General features: G+C 48.5%; 1 protein-coding gene across 6 annotated transcripts in view; it reads left to right on the plus strand.

Annotated features, from left to right (window-relative positions):
• Nucleotides 1-15,566, plus strand: part of MBP (myelin basic protein) — a 117,327-nt gene that overhangs the window by 32,483 nt on the left and 69,278 nt on the right. For 4 of the 6 annotated variants that reach the window (XM_082355154.1, XM_082355156.1, XM_082355157.1 and 1 more), the window contains exon 1: nucleotides 8,434-8,520. The exons of the other annotated variants lie outside the window; for them this stretch is intronic. In XM_082355154.1, the coding sequence (XP_082211280.1) occupies nucleotides 8,449-8,520 (72 nt within the window). In that variant the 5' untranslated portion in view covers nucleotides 8,434-8,448. Of the gene's footprint in view, nucleotides 1-8,433; nucleotides 8,521-15,566 lie in introns of those variants that run through there. 6 annotated transcript variants of the gene reach the window in all.

Genomic DNA, 15,566 nt, shown 5'->3' on the forward strand with positions numbered 1-15,566 from the left:
GGCCCTGCTGCCTCGCCGGGCAGTGTCCCAGGACACCTTCGTGGTGTCCTCCATCCAGGTCACACCCCTCCCCGCCCACCATGCCTCTCCTCCATCACCCGATGAAGAGGAAAGAGAAATTGTGAATGACCAGTATTGTCCGTTGAGAGATGATGATGGGTCTGATTTTGCCCTCGGATGGAGCGAGCTGGGGTTGAGGAGGAGAAGCAGGAGGAGGAGGGAGGGGCTGGGGAGGGGTATGGATGAACGGCTGCCCTCTGTACCCTGGCTGGACCAGTAACCGCAGAGCAAGGGCAGTGATGAGTGAAAGTCCGGTGCAAAGGAGAAAGCAGGAGCGTCCTTCTTAAATCTGCCCAAATCCAGAGACCGTTTAGGGCATCGGGAGTGCCTTCTGGTCTCGCGGCTTCCTCTGCCCTCCCCTGAATCACCCCCAAGCCTCTGGGGCACCTTGCAGGGTCCGACCTGGGAGTCAGCCCCGGATTCCACACCAGGTGCTTCGTGGTGCTCCCACAGACACGTCAGGACACTCGTCACTTTGAGTTGCCCCCAGTTTTCTCTAACAAGAGGCAGGCTGTTCTAACTCGTGTGTGCACTCTGTCCCTTCAGAGTTCACAAGTAAGTTAGCTGTTTAGCAATGAAAGTGTCTCAAATCTTTACTTATTCCTACATCCATTCACCCATCCATAGGCAGGTGCAGACTTTTATTAAGCACCTCCCCTGCGTAGGACTGGGCTGGACTCGGTGATGAAAGCCTGGCTTCCCCACCAGCTGTCAGGTGACCTGGGGCGGTTACTTCACGCCCCTGGGCTTCGGTTCCCTCGTTGGCTACGGAGATGAGAAGAGGGTGAACATTACGTGAGCCGAAGGATGTAACACACAGAGCCATGCCTGGTACCCAGCAAGTCCCGTGTGCTCTTGCTGCTTCCGTTCCTAATGTTCTTATTCTTGCTGTTGTTTTAAGAGAAAAGGTCATGCGTCTTCTGTCAGAGTAGCTCCCAGTCTGATTGGAGAGACCAGCAGAATTCTGACCCTGTGCCCAGCGCAGTGACGGGATACAGGAGGGAAACCGTGGGGACCGGGGGCCCTGGCCTGCCTGATGGTCTTTAACCAGCGTGGAGAAGAGGCTGCAAGGAGCAGAGGGAAAGACCAGGAGCGGTCCCTCCCTGTGTCCTCGGGATCAGGGAAACACGGGCAAAATGTTTCAATACTGTAAACAGGATTTGACCTGGGGCACCCATGATACAACCCCTTTCTGCAAATCTCTCCCAGTTTCGGCCCCTCCAAAGGCTGTGGATTCTGAGTCCCCCAGGTACCAGCCCCACCATTTCCGCAGCCTGACTCTGCCTGTCAATCAAAGTGTCCCCCTCACAGTGATTGCTGGGAAGAGGCATCCTTTTTGATGAATTTGCGTCACTGAGGGGAGGGCCAGTGGCCCCTTAGACATTCCATTGGTGTTTCCATTTCTGACACCATGCTGGACGGCCTTGGAACTATACTGGCACAAGTCAGAATACTTTCTGGCTACGTAGAGATAACTTTGGCTCGGCAGGACGGCCCTGGCCCCAGGCCTGTCGCCTATGCTCAGCAATTGTAAGCTGCTTCCCTCTTGAACCCGTGGGTGCCCTAAACACCGTGATTTCTGACGACATCTCCCAGAGCAGCAACGAATGTCCTGCGGGAAAGAGCTTTCGTGCCATTTTTTGTTGTGCAGAGGAAAAAGACTCCGCAGCAGAGACGGATATCAGAGAGGTAAGAGGAAACTTGGGAGGGCCACAGATGGGAGGGGTTCAGGGAGAGAGAGGGGTCCGAGGCGGGCAGAGGTGACGGCTGCCCTGCCGGACACTCAGGCCCCGCCCAAGTGTCAAGTGTGGAGAACCGGGGCTCCCAGCACCTACAGACCAGGACCTTCAGAATCCACCTCAACACCTGTCACCTGGGGCTTACTAGTGCTGCCTGGCAGGGGTCAGTGGAAGGTTCTGGAACAGGGCTGGTCCCTGGGGACTCTGCCTCTCCTGCTTCCAAATTTCCTCCTGACCTTGAGCGAGTGGGGTTTCCAGCGTCCCTGAACTATTTCTTCTCACCTGAATTCTTCAGCTTTGTTTAATTTTCTTGTTTGAGCACTGACCTCAGTCCACACGGGCATGAACTTCAAGAAGTTTTCGTACGAAACTAGTGAGGCCATTGCTAGTCAGAAGCATTACTACCAGGAAACATAAGAAACAAAGAGTAGTTTATATTGGCATCCCCACAGATTTTCCAAAATGAGTGAAATCAAGTGATGATCTATTGCAATTTTCGAAAATCTAACAGTAATAATTTTGAAAGCCTGCTTTTCACCTGTGGGATCTCTATACTTTTCTTGGCAGTGGTATCTGGCTCACAAAGTTTCTCCAAAGGCGCCCAGCCATGTTTCTGGAGTTTTCTATTTAATCAGCTTAAGAAAAAAGATACCACACTGAAAAACAAGGTCTGAGAGCAATTGCAGAATTTAGACTCGTGTCTGATTTTGCAGCAGGGAGTAACCTGTTGGTCTGTTTTGTGTTTCCGATTAAATCGGTTTGCTCTCTGAGCTGTTCTTCAAAGCCCAGTGTGTGCTGGCCGCGTCTCCGGGGATAATCACGCCCCGGGGAAGCCGTTCTCGTGTTTACTCATCACAGACCCCGCTGTCTGATGAGCCCCTGGGAAGCTGTACCGGCAATGCTCTGAGGCATGAGAGGTGTAGTTTGCACATATACACAGAGGCACTCAGTAGCTCAGCCCTGGCCACCAGCATGGAGATGGAAAATGTAGATTTGACGGGAAAATACGTTTCCTTCAAAACGTCTGACGTCCCAGCTGTGGGACAGGCTGACATTTTCCCCCCGGGGGTTCACTCCTCTGCAGAACCGTAATCCAGCGTCCTGTTGCCCCAAGTGTGGCATGTTGTCGGCAGTCTCCCTCGTTCAGGAGGCCCCGTGCTTTTCACACCAGCCTCGGGAAGGAGGAATCTTCCTACCACGGCCAGCTCCATGCCATCCTCTGTCCTCCCACGGGGAAATTAAGTGCTGTGAGGGCTGCTCGAGGATATTGTGCCCTTGTCCCCCGCCGCCCCCCGTGCTGCTGTTTGGGGGACCCTAACTGCACAGCCCGTCCGGGTGTCCAGGGCGCCCCCAACACCACCGGCTCCAGGCCGGCTGGCTGCTGGCGGCCTTCACCTGTGGGCCCCAGGCCAGGGCAGGGTGTCGTCCACACGCCCCGCGCTGCGAACGGCACAGGTGGACCCTTCAAACCCCAAATCCAGCGTTGCTTTCGCCCCACATCACGCTTCCTCCTGCAGTTCCTTGTTAGAACCGACCGCCGTCACCACGGCTACTTCGCAGAATGGGAAGCGGGTTTGCCAAGAAACTCACTTCCGTCCAGTCGCCCAGACCCACCTGATGGGGCTGCCGTGTCTTCGAGCAGGGACTCCACCTGGAAAGTTAACGTTTCTGATTTGATTTTGCAGTGTGTTGGCAACTGTTAGACCCATACATGTGTCATTCCATTTTCTTAGGCCGCTTCCACGAACAATTTTTGTTGAGAACTCAGGTACTTAAGTTAATCAAATAATATACGTTTCAAAGTTTCGGGGGCTGAAAAGTAGAAGGTATTTCCCTGCAGACACTCACCAATCTAGTCGGATACATGGAAAGACCTAGTCAGCATCTAGTAAGGCCTTAGATCGCGAGGTGCAGGCGGACTTTCCCTTGTATCTGTCTTCAACAGTTGCAGAGTCCTTTCTCTGTCTGTCTGTCTCTCCCTCCGTCTCTATTTGTATCTCCATCTCTGTCTCTCGCACACACCCATAAAGAACTCCCCTTCACCTCAACTGCACAGCATTGAACCGCCTTCCGATAGGCAGATGGTGCGCTGTACCAATAGCTGCCACGCGTCCGTTACGCACTGCGGACGCCCTGCTGCAGCGCCGTCCCGCAGGACCTTCTGCCCTGTGCCCCTGCCGCCCAAGAGGGCGGTCACGTGACACACGTGGCTAATGTGACTGGTACAACAGAAGAACCAAATCCTTAAACTTTAGATTTAAATAGCCGTGTGTTTTGAGGCGCAGTGCAGTTCCACTGGGTGCTTGGTGTGTCCTCCTAGTTCTAGGGTCCCCAGAACCCTGCCTGATAGGCATCAGCTCCAATTCTTGTTAAGGACAAAAACTGGGTCTTTCTCAAAGTCATATGATTGCGTACAAAAGTGAGCATTGAGTTCAGAAGGTAAAATCCTCTGGAAACACACCCTTATAAATACCAGCAACTGCAGAGGACAGCGCTGTGAGCCGTGAGCTCCAGCAGGTGGAGCAGGTCTTGCCCTCACTCACCTCCCTTGGCTGGGAGGGTCTCACGGCCCGTTGCTTACTTACGGCTCCCTCCGAAGGGGGCCACCTGCTGCAGGGTTGGGAAACGTGCGTTGCAAACAGCATGCATTTATCTTAACTGCTTCTGAGTGTCATGCACACACAGACGCCTACCCACCTGACTTGCTTAGTGCCTCCAGAAGAATTTCAGTGAGCTTCTAAAAAGAGAAATAAAACAGTGTAGAAAATGCATCCTTTTAAAGAGGCTTCCCAGAATCAGTAACCTTCTGATTACAGTCATGGAGAAACCAACGTGGGATCTGTCCCTGACTTGAGAAGGAGCCACGAGAATATAAAATGAAACATCTCATTCCGGGTTGGTTTGTGAAATCGCGTTTGTATTTAAGAACCCAGGGCCGCCTCTGAAGGGGGGCTGTCTGTGCCCCGAGGGATGGCTGCGGTGCCCCCGGGGGATGGTGAAGATTACCGTGTTGGAGATGCAGCATTTCTCACCCGCAGGCAAGCACGGTCTCACTAAGTCTACCTTTACAGCAGGTTCTCGAATGTGCTGAGTCAGCACTGATTTGCTCTTGGAAGGTACTAAAGACAAAGTCTCTCATCACGGTTCTGCACGGAAAGCACGACCCTAGCTTGATTCTGATTTCTAAGGACCGAGAGTGGGCATTTTGCTTCCTCTGGTAAACTGAGGACACTCACACCTTTGTCAGTCAGGTGGCAACAGGCCTCACAGACACACATGTGAGTGAGTAGTAAAGACAGGGGTGTAATTAGCCAGCAGACCCCGGCCCCTCAACAACCCTCAATAAAAATAATGGGGCGATTATGAAGCGGTGCCCCAGGCAGCATAAATCCAGCGGGCAGGCCACACAGCAGCACGTGATTTATGAACTTGCCCGCTGCCTCCAGGCCCGGCTTCACTCCACCCTGTCCCTGGCCCAGGCCCAGCCCCTCCCCATCCTAGGGATGGCCTCGTGGACCCCTGCTTGGGGGCCCCTCCTGGCTCAGCTGCTAAGGGAAGGGCCCCAGCAGTCAGTCTGCGGGGACCTCGAGGCCTCCGACTTAGGGTTGAGGGCTTGAAAACCCCAGGGGCCTCGGACTCCGTGAGATGTGCAACTTCTGTGTCCTTTCACCCTATTTATTATAGGATTTATTAGGGTTGGGAGTTAGTTCGCAAACTTAGTTTTTATCAGAAACCGTGACCAACCTTGCAAGCAGCTGACTTTGGGCCACGAAAGTCGTTCAATAGAAGTGATATGTTTAACACTGGTCATTAACTTTATAAATGACGTGACAATAAAATCATTCTCTGGGTAAAACTACAGCAACAATGGACCGTGCCCCCGAGGGGACGGCTCTTGGATATTCAAGCCACCCACACACGAGGCTTCTATCCTTACATCATGTTCTTGGGCCCCGGGCAGCTGATCACGTGGAATCCGGTGACCCTGGAACACACCCGTTCATCGTCTTGTTTTCAGCTGGACTCATAAAGCGTTCCTTCCGCATTCCTTCCCTCACCCTGTCATAGCCCCTAATTCCTCTGTCCCCGCGTCTGTAACGCTAAATCATTTATGAGAGCTGACAGGACGGGGGAAGGGAGGCCAGAAATGTTGGCCTGTCATCAGATGCGCAGCACAGAACAAGCAGAGGCAGCGCTGACTTCAGTGAATAGGTTTTTTTTAAGCTGGGGAAGTATTTGAGCTCACGATGGATACGCTTTATGTGAAATAGTTTTCAGGCTCCGTTTGGGGTTTATATTTGATTGAGAACATGATTCCAAGGATGGCACAGCAGATATGTATTCTTGAATTCCTACTGACTCGAATGAAAGTGTTTAGATGGAAACTCTCCTTTCCAGGGGGTGGATGAGTTAGATTTGCTGGGAGTGGAAAGTAGTGCCTTCCCGTAGGTGGTTCAGGTTGACGGGCTGGGGAAAGGGCTTAGGTGGCAGATTGTTTTAAGCTCCAGTCGTTTTAGGGCTTGCCGCTTGGTGTGCCCATGAAGGCTCCCGGCCATTTCTCATCCCCTGCCAGGTAATTTCAGAAAGGCCACCATGTAATTTTATCTTTGAAGACAAGTTTATTTCAGACTCTGAGAGTGAAAAGCGTGTCACCGCGTATGAAAACTCTGTGTTTGTTTTGTTATTAAGGAAGAACTTTTTTAATATTTAATCAAACCCTCTTACAATGTTTTAAATGAAACAAAACCTAAAAATCCAGGTTTCAGAATGATGCTTCCTGTCTTTTCTCACTCATTACTAAGGCAATATGGTTTTTTTGGTTAACTTTTTTTTAAATGATTGCTTTTATTTATTTATTTATTATTTATTTTTGGCTGCGTTGGGTCTTTGTTGCTGCGCACAGGCTTTCTCTAGTTGCAGCAAGCAGGGGCTTCTCTTCGTTGCGGTGTGCGGGCTTCTCATTGCTGTGGCTTCTCTTGTTGCGGAGCACAGGCTGTAGGCACGTGGTCTTTGGTAGTTGTGGCACACGGACTCAGTAGGTGTGGCTCGCGGGCTCTAGAGCACAGGCTCAGTAGTTGTGGTGCACCGGCTTAGTTGCCCCGCGGCATGTGGGATCTTCCCGGACCAGGGCTCGAACCGTGTCCCTTGCCATTGGCAGGCGGATTTTTAACCATTGTGCCACCAGGGGAGTCCTAAGGCAATATGGTTTTAAAACTTTAAATTTGTAAGTGAGAGATTTTATAGGCTGGAATACATTTGTGAAAATTTATCTTTCTGTGTTTGTCAGTGTGTGTGTGTGTTTGAGTGTGTGGCATTTTTCTCACCCGCCAGCCTCCAGCACTGCAAAGTGCCCATCGGCAGCTGTGTGGACACGTTCTCAGGCTCAGCCCACGCTCTGCACTTGGATGATTCTAACACACCACTCTCCTAATTGAGATTTGTAACCCACATTAATTTGATTATCATACAGTTAAACAAAAGCCTCGATAAAATTCAATATTGTTTCTGTGGCTTTTGATACTTGCAAAACAGACTCTGTTGTTCAATACGTCCTAAATTATGCTTTAGCACAAGTCATATGTAACCAAACACAAGCCGTCAGTAAATAGATAAGGCAATTTGGTAGTTACATTAATTACCCATGGCAAGTGAGGAAGACTGCAGCCTGGGTTATTCACAAACGTGCGTGCATTCACACTCTACTGTTTCAGAGCTGCATTAAGTCGCTTAACGAAATACCAACATCTTGAAATTTAAAAGTAAAAGGCGAGCTTAAATGTTGGTTTCGACTGTTTGGGTAGGAATTTGCCTCTTTCAGGAATCAGTCTGAGACGTGTCCTTGCTGGCAAAACCGCGTGCTGTCTCCGCATCTGGGGGGCCTGGCCTCTGCCACCCGTACCTGCCGCCCTGCCCCCCTGCCCTCCGCCCTCGCCGCCCGGCCCCTCTCTTCCAGCGGCTCACCTTACTCTCCTCGAGCTGTCGTCCCACCCAAACCATTGGGTTCATTTTCCTTCTCTGGCTGGTTTTGCCTCCTCACCCTGGAATGCAAACCCTGTGGGAACGGAGACTGACCCACTGGCACCCACATGTCCCAGGGCCACTGGACACTGCACAGCCAGTGGGTGCCATCACCCCAGGGTCAGCTTATGTGGCATCTGCTCAGGGCACGGCGTCCAAGTTGATCTTGGTAGTGAACTTCACACCATGCTGGGGCTGGTTACTTCTGCTGGAAATACCTGTAGGGAAGGAAACTTCTTTAAATACATCCCCCCAAATTGCCTCCTTTTGATTAAGTAAAAATAAAAGGTGTCAGCTACCAAATGTAAAATAGATAGCTAGTGGGAAGCAGCCGCATAGCACAGGGAGATCAGCTCGGTGCTTTGTGACCACCTAGAGGGCTGGGATAGGGAGGGTGGGAGGGAGACCCAAGAAGGGGGAGATATGGGGATATATGTATATACATATAACTGATTCAAATTGCTATACAGCAGCAACTAACACAACACTGTAAAGCAATTACACTGCAATAAAGATGTTAAAAAAATAAATAAAAGGTGTCAGGAGGCAACTTATTAATGTAGAGTCACATTCCGTTGCACTTCCTTTTCTGGAACGCAGGTGCCTCCCAGGAACCAGGAAAGTATCTAGAATGTCGAAAGCAGGTCCCATCGGTCGTATCTGCTCACCAGGGCCCCGCGGCAGTGACTGCCCACACCGGCAGGTATTTTAACTGGGGAGACAGATAATAAACACATCAACATGTGAATTAGGTACTTCAGATGGTGTTAGGGCTCAGAAGAAATATGTGGGGTTGGCGGCTAAGGAGGGCAGGGGTGAGGGCTGCCGGAGAGCCACCGTGATGGGGCGACATAGAGCAAAGGCCGGGAAAGTGGAAGGTGGGAGCCACGCGGCTCTCTGGGGACAGATGTTCCAGGTGGAGGATATCGCACGTGCAGAGACCGAGCCAGCCACTTCCTCGGTGCATCGGGAGAGGCAGGGCTGGAGGGGGTAAGATAGGAGGCCAGGTAGGCAGGGAAAGGCCTAGATCACGGAGGGCCTAGCTGGCTGTCAGGAAGCCCCCGGAGCTGTCCTTCTGAGAGATGATGGTGCCCGGCCGGGGGCGAAGCTAGATGCCTTGAGAAATGGTCACGTTCCAGTTACCTTTGAAGCGAGAGCTGCTAGGATTTGCCGATAAACTGGGCGTCAGAGAGAGAAGGGGATGAAGGGTTGGGGCCTGGGCGTCGGGGGTACACCTGTGCACAGGTGAGGAAGCGTGGGCAGGGTAGGTTAGCGAAACAGGTGAAAAATCGCTGCGAGCTTGAGGTGCCCCTTAGGTGCTCACCTTGCAAAAAGTGTGGGCAGAGACGTCCAGGATTCATAAGTCTCAGATCAACTAAGGAGACGGGTTTAGAGAGGAACCCCAGGCTGAGCCCTGGACTTCAACGTTTGGGACCAGGAGGGTGAGCGGCCCCCGCAAGGGAAACCAGGATGGGGCAGCCACGAGTTGGGGGGATGGACATGAGTTGTTGGGTCCGGCAGGGAGTGCTAGAAGCATTTCACGGGTCAAATAGCACTGAGTCCAGGTCAGAAAAGGATGGAGCGTCGACCATTGGATGAAGCAGCCCGGGGTCCCTGCTGCCCGGGGCCAGAGATGCTTTGGTGGCATGGTGGCAGTGAGACCCGATTAGTATTGGGGAAGGAGACTGGCAACAGTGGCCCAGAAACCTCCTTGAGAAGCTGTGCGGAGAAGAGGAGCCAGACCCAGGGCGCAGCTGGCAAGGGCATGGAAGCCAATCGGGGCCGTTTTGCTTTTGACGTTGGAGTTTTAAGAGCGTGTTCGTCAGCTGATGCAAATGGTACTCTGGAGAGGGGACCATTGCTGAGGGTGGCAGGGGATGCCTGCTCTGATAAATGGTGGTTTTCTTTGGAAAAGGAGAGAAGTGGTTCATCTCAGCCTCAGGCAAGCGCAGGCCAAGCTTTAAGATCTGACCCCATGTCTGCAGCCTCCTTTGCAATGGCGAAGGCCTCTTGGCCAGCTGCCACCGCAGCGTCCCGTGAGGTGAGAGACAGTGGGACAGCACTACGGCCCCCCGGACACACTGCCTCGTGTTCAACTGCTGCAGGAGAGTTGCAGCTCGTATTCAGGAAAGCCTGCCGAGGTTTGGAAGCATGCCGGCCGTGCTGTTGTGTCTGGAAGGAAATACCTGGCTGTAGGGTGGACGCCAGAGACCCAGCTAAGCAGCTGCCCCCCACACCTGGGGAATCACGTTGCCCTGCAGGCGGAGGTGTCCAGGGTCCGGCGCGAAGGGATGAGGGCCTGGACCGGTCCTGTAGTCACCTGCCGTAGGTGTTTCAGGCAGATGCTACAGCCAGACCCTCCAAGCTGCATCCGTGCCCCAAGGAAAGTATTCCTGAGAGGCACGGTGGGGTGGTACCTTCCAGCCTGAAAGATAGTGCAGCTTCCAGGAGCATCGTCCTAGCTTCCCGTGGTTGCCGTGACAAATCATCACACACGGGGTGGCTTAAAGCAACAGAAACTCATTTTCTCACCGTTCTGGAGGCCAGAGGTCTAAAATCAAGGTGTCGGCTGGGCCGTGCTCCCTCTGAAGGCTCCAGGGAGGAGTCCTTCCTGCCTCTTCCAGCTGCTGGTGGGCAGCGTCCCACAGAAAATCTTTTTTTTATTCTATTCTACTTTGTGACAATTTTAGTCTTTTTAAAAGAGGTTTATGGCAGTGTTTTTCAAGGTGAAATATGACGTGGTATTTATAGAATATAGTCCAGGAGTTTATAATGCTGCTTTTTGGTGAGCCATTCTTAATAAGAGATTCCTCCCATTTCATTATTGGAATACAAAATATTTAGTTACTTACTCTGCTTAGGAACATTGTATCTTTTGCCTTTCTCGCCTTTCTTTCAGTGTTTAAGAGAAAATCGACCTTTGATTTTATGATTTTGTTCTTGAGCATATAAGCATGCTCTAAAACATTAGGAGACATGATTGTTTTAGGTCACAATTCCTATGGTACTTAATAAAAGGATGGTTTCATTAATATACAGAGAAACCCATTTGATCTGCATTTTCCTGGACAATTTAGTTGCCACCTGACCTTCCATAAAGAGGTTTTTCAAAATATTTTTTGTATCTTCTCCTAGCTATACCCTGACTTGATTATATTGTCAATTATGGAGCAAGAGAAGGTCTGTGGCCTGAAGAACCAAATTTCCCCTGAATGTGCGTTTGCAGAGAATGTCGCATGCACACTTTTGAGGAATTGATCTTATTGGTCTTGGTGGTCGGCATCTATCAGCACTGTGTGTATGATATTCTTGAGATGCGCTTGGTCTCTTAATCAAGTTCCCAACCTTGAATGGGTGGAAACCAGCTTTGGCCTGACTGTTTCTCTAGCTCCTGGAACGAGTCCGAGCAGGTTTCTGTTTCGGTGATTCGCCTAGGTGGTCACAGGTACAGAACTCAGCTACGAAGAAAAGCACCTGCAGAGGCAAGTGACAGTTCCATTTTGCAAAATGAGTTTGTTCCTTTCGAGCAAGGGAACCAGAACTCAGGTACAATCAGAGTTCGCTGCGAAATCTCTTTTTCTTTCACTTCTCAACCTGATTGCATTGACGTGCACCTTAAAACCTGATTTTTACTTAAGAAGATTTTCTTTCCACCTTTACTAAAATGTGGAAAGTGATCAGAAGATGCATCAAGAGTAAAATAAATCGTGATGATGTCCGGCACTGACGGTGCTAGCTGAGGGTCAGACACTGTTACAATCACTACACGTATGGACCCATTTCGCGTTCAGAATAACCCCGTGAGATAGACGGTATCATTATGCCCATTTTACAGTGAAACAGGAAACGGAGGTGGTTGAAGAGATTGGCAGAGCTGAGGTATATATTCAGAAAAATGGTCAGACTCTGATATATCAACGTGTTTTTCCTTTGAGCAAAGATTCATCTTCCATTACTAGACTTTTGCCACTTCTACCGTGTCTGCATCACAGGAAGCAGTTAAATACCCATGTGTAGGCATAGGGTGATGTGTTCAGGGAAATTAAGTAGGAGAGGTTTTCATTCTATAAAACTAAAGGAAATGCATTTACTTTCAAATTAAGAAAAGCAGAGTTTTCCACTGCCTTCTTCTGTTCTCAGTAATGTAGAATATCTTTTTGAACTGAACGAATGCCCTTCTGTGAATTAGCTTTAAGTGCATTTTATTTAAACTTTCCATTCACAGGACCATCAGACTCTTTTTAGTAAAAGAGATACACGGAACAAAGCCCACCTCCCTCTCTCCCACCACCCCGTGCCCTTCCTTGGTCACCATCCTTCTCGTTCTACTTAAACAGCTGATGGAGCAGTAACTTCCAGAAATAAATAGCAGGATATTTGTGTTCCTAAAATAGATGTTAGAACGTCCAGTTACGTAACAGGTCTCAATAAACAGTTTTACTGTGACACTAGTTAATACTTATTTTGCTCTGACTAGTGTTGAAAATAAAGTCCTGAGCTCCCTTCTTTGCATTCATTATTTAAAGAACACTGCAATCTTAATTACGCTACCAAATGGTCTTGCAGAGAGTGTGGCTTTTAAACTAAGTAGTAAAATGACCATTTCCTAATCCAAGATAAGGGCTTCACAAGCACCTCAAGCAGGTAGTTCTAAACTTCCTTTAGTGATGCTACAACGTTTCATTTTAACTACCTGCAAATGAAGCATTTATGTTTTTTAAAATATCTTTATTGAGATGTGATTCACATGCCATACAATTTACCTGTTTAACATGTACAATTTGGTGCTTTTTTAATTTAGTCATAGATACGTGGAACCATCACAATAATCAATTTTAAAACATTTTCATCACCTCACAAAGGAACTGCACTCTTCTGCTGTCACCCGCGCCCCCCCGGGACCAGCCTCCCAGCCCGCAGCCCTAAGCAACCACTAATCGACTTTCTGTCTCTAGATTTCCCTATTCCGGACATTCTGTATGAATGTAATCATGTAATATGTGGTCTTTTCTGTCTGGCTTCTTTCACGTAGCGTAATGTTTTCAATTGTCATCCATGTTGTAGCCTGTGTCAGTGCTTCATTCTTTTTTAAGGTCAATAATATCTCTTTGTATGGATATACCACATTTTGTGTATCCATTCATCCGTTGACGGGCAGTTGGGTTGTTTCCGCCTTTTAGCTATTATAAAGAACTCTGCTATAAACAAAAACTCATAGACAAGTTTTTGTGTGGACATATGTTTTCGTTTCTCTTATATAACTTCTGAATTTTAAAAAATCCTGGATTTTCTTATACTCATATCATCAAAAATGCTTCCTATGTTTTCCAGACAAATCTAGAAAAGGAGTCCTGGATTTGAAATCTCATCTCATTGAGAGTTGTAACATCATGGCTCTTTTCCTCTGGAGTCCACAATGCTGAGTGGGAAGCATTTTCAGTGCCTTTAGTCATAAATCTATTCAAGTTAATCATTCTAGCCATCCTCCCACCCCACCCTACCTGCAACCCCAGACCACCACTAATTACTTTCAGTCTCTACAGATTTGTCTATTCTGGACATTTCTTAAATATGCAATCATACAACAGGTATGTGTGTGTGTGTGTGTGTGTGTGTGTGTGTGTGTGTCTGGCTTCTTTCACTTACATAACGTTTTCAAGGTTCACCCGTGTTGTAGAATATGTCAATACTTCATTACTTTCTACTGCTGAATAATATTCCATGGTAGGAAAATGCCATGTTTTACTTACCTGTTCATTAGTTGGTGGACATTTGGGTTGTTTCCACCTGTTGGTATCACAGATCATGCTGCTATGAACATTTGTGTATGAGTTTTTGCACAGATATATGTTTTCACTTCTCTTGGGTATGTACCGAGGCTGCATCTGCAGGGTCAAGTGGCGACTCTGTTTCTGAGGGGCCATCAGAGTCTCTTCCGCAGCGGCTGCACCATTTCACTACAGCGTACAAGGGCTTCCATGTCCTCCCAACGATTCTTGTTATCAGTTTTTTTATTTTATCCAGCAGTGTCTTGTGGGTTTTGATTTGCATTTCCTTAATGGATAATGTTGATGAGCATCTTTTTCTGGGCTTATTGGCCATTCATATGCCTTCTTTCTAGAAGTGCCTATTCAGATCCTTGGCCAATTATTTTAATTGGGTGATTTGTCTTTTTGTTGTTTAGTTGTAGGAGCTCTTTATGTATTCTGGACACTAGACCCTTATCAGATAAATGATTTGCAAATATTTTCTCCTATTCTCTGGGTTGTCATTTCACTTTCTTGATCATACCGTTTGCAGCCCAGAAGTTTCAAATTTTGACAAAGTCCAGTTTATCCATTATTTCTTTTGCTGCTTGTGCTTTTGGTGTCACATCTAAGAAACCGTTGCCTAGGCAGCACTTGCTTTAATGACTAAATTAAATCTAATTCGCAGTCATTCTCTAATCCTTGTCATGTGGTCCCTGCTTTCAAATTATTCTTTAAAAGTGGAGTTTTGATGACTCACAAAATGTCTTCATGAAAAACTCATCACCGTCCTATATGTTTGTGAACAGGTTCACAATTTTCACCCCCTCTCTGTTGCTTCTCTTTGTCTAGACCAGTGGCTCTCAACCAGGGGACCCCCCCCCCCATCCTCCAGACATTTGTCAATGTCTAGAGACATTTCTTGTCACAACTGCAGGGGCTACTAGCATCTCCTGGGTAGAGGACAAAGAGGGAGCTAAACATCCCATGACACGCAGGACAGCCTCTACCCCACAACAAGGCTTATCCAGCCCAAAATACCAATAATGTAGCATTGAGAAGCCCTGGTCTAGATGGGCTAAGGTCACACTTTTGCCTGAATATCTCCATCCTGTTCTGACGCTGCACAAAAAGGGACATGCCATTGAGATGAGTCAGTTTATATGAGTCTGATTGTCATTTTTCTTCGTATTCTTTACATTGATCCTGTAAGCTTTCACTGTTTTGCTAGTATCGTCTGTTACTTGTCCAAATCCAGCCAAGAGCAAGACTGTGATCCTTGTTTATTTTAAGAAATAAACCAAAAATGCTGAATAGTAAGTACAAAGTAATAAGAACTATTTTCATATACTTCTTATTACTTTGTACAAACAATACACACTTACACATGCATACACACAGGCACACACACTCATAGACGTACACACGTATACACATAAACACATACACACACACACACGATTTTTTCTGGTGTTGATACTTCAGTACTTTAACAGTTTCAAACAAAGTTTATCACCAGATTTAAATAACAAGAACACGCAGGAGAATTTCTTCAGCCACAGAAAATACCAGTAGATTCGACCCTCCCCGCATGCGTACTGGTCCCTGAAGCACCCGCACCGCCCTGGGCTGATGGGCTGTTGGCCGGGACGGTCTCATTGCTTCCCTCTCCCCCTCCGGTGGCAGCTGAGATCTCTGAGATGTGATTAGAGAGCAGTGCTGTAGGAATTTAAGCTAAACACGTACAGCCAGCCCATATGGGGTCTGGATTTATTCTGAGTGTGAAAGGAATGATTCGCTTCTTAAAACAAAAAGAGAGAGAGTTTCCCTTAGAGAGATTCTGCAATTTTCCTTGAAAGCACTAAGTGTTCCCAGAGCAAGGAACTGCCTGGAGAGCATCCCGGCCTCCACCCCAGCTGCCCACACCTCAGGTCTTGGCTCCCGCTGGCTTATCTCCTTCCTGGGAAGACGCTGGACCGGGGTGTCCCGGCGACCCCAGTGG

Source organism: Balaenoptera borealis, assembly GCF_965194805.1.
Source record: "Balaenoptera borealis genome assembly, chromosome: 14".
Lineage (NCBI taxonomy): Eukaryota > Metazoa > Chordata > Mammalia > Artiodactyla > Balaenopteridae > Balaenoptera > Balaenoptera borealis.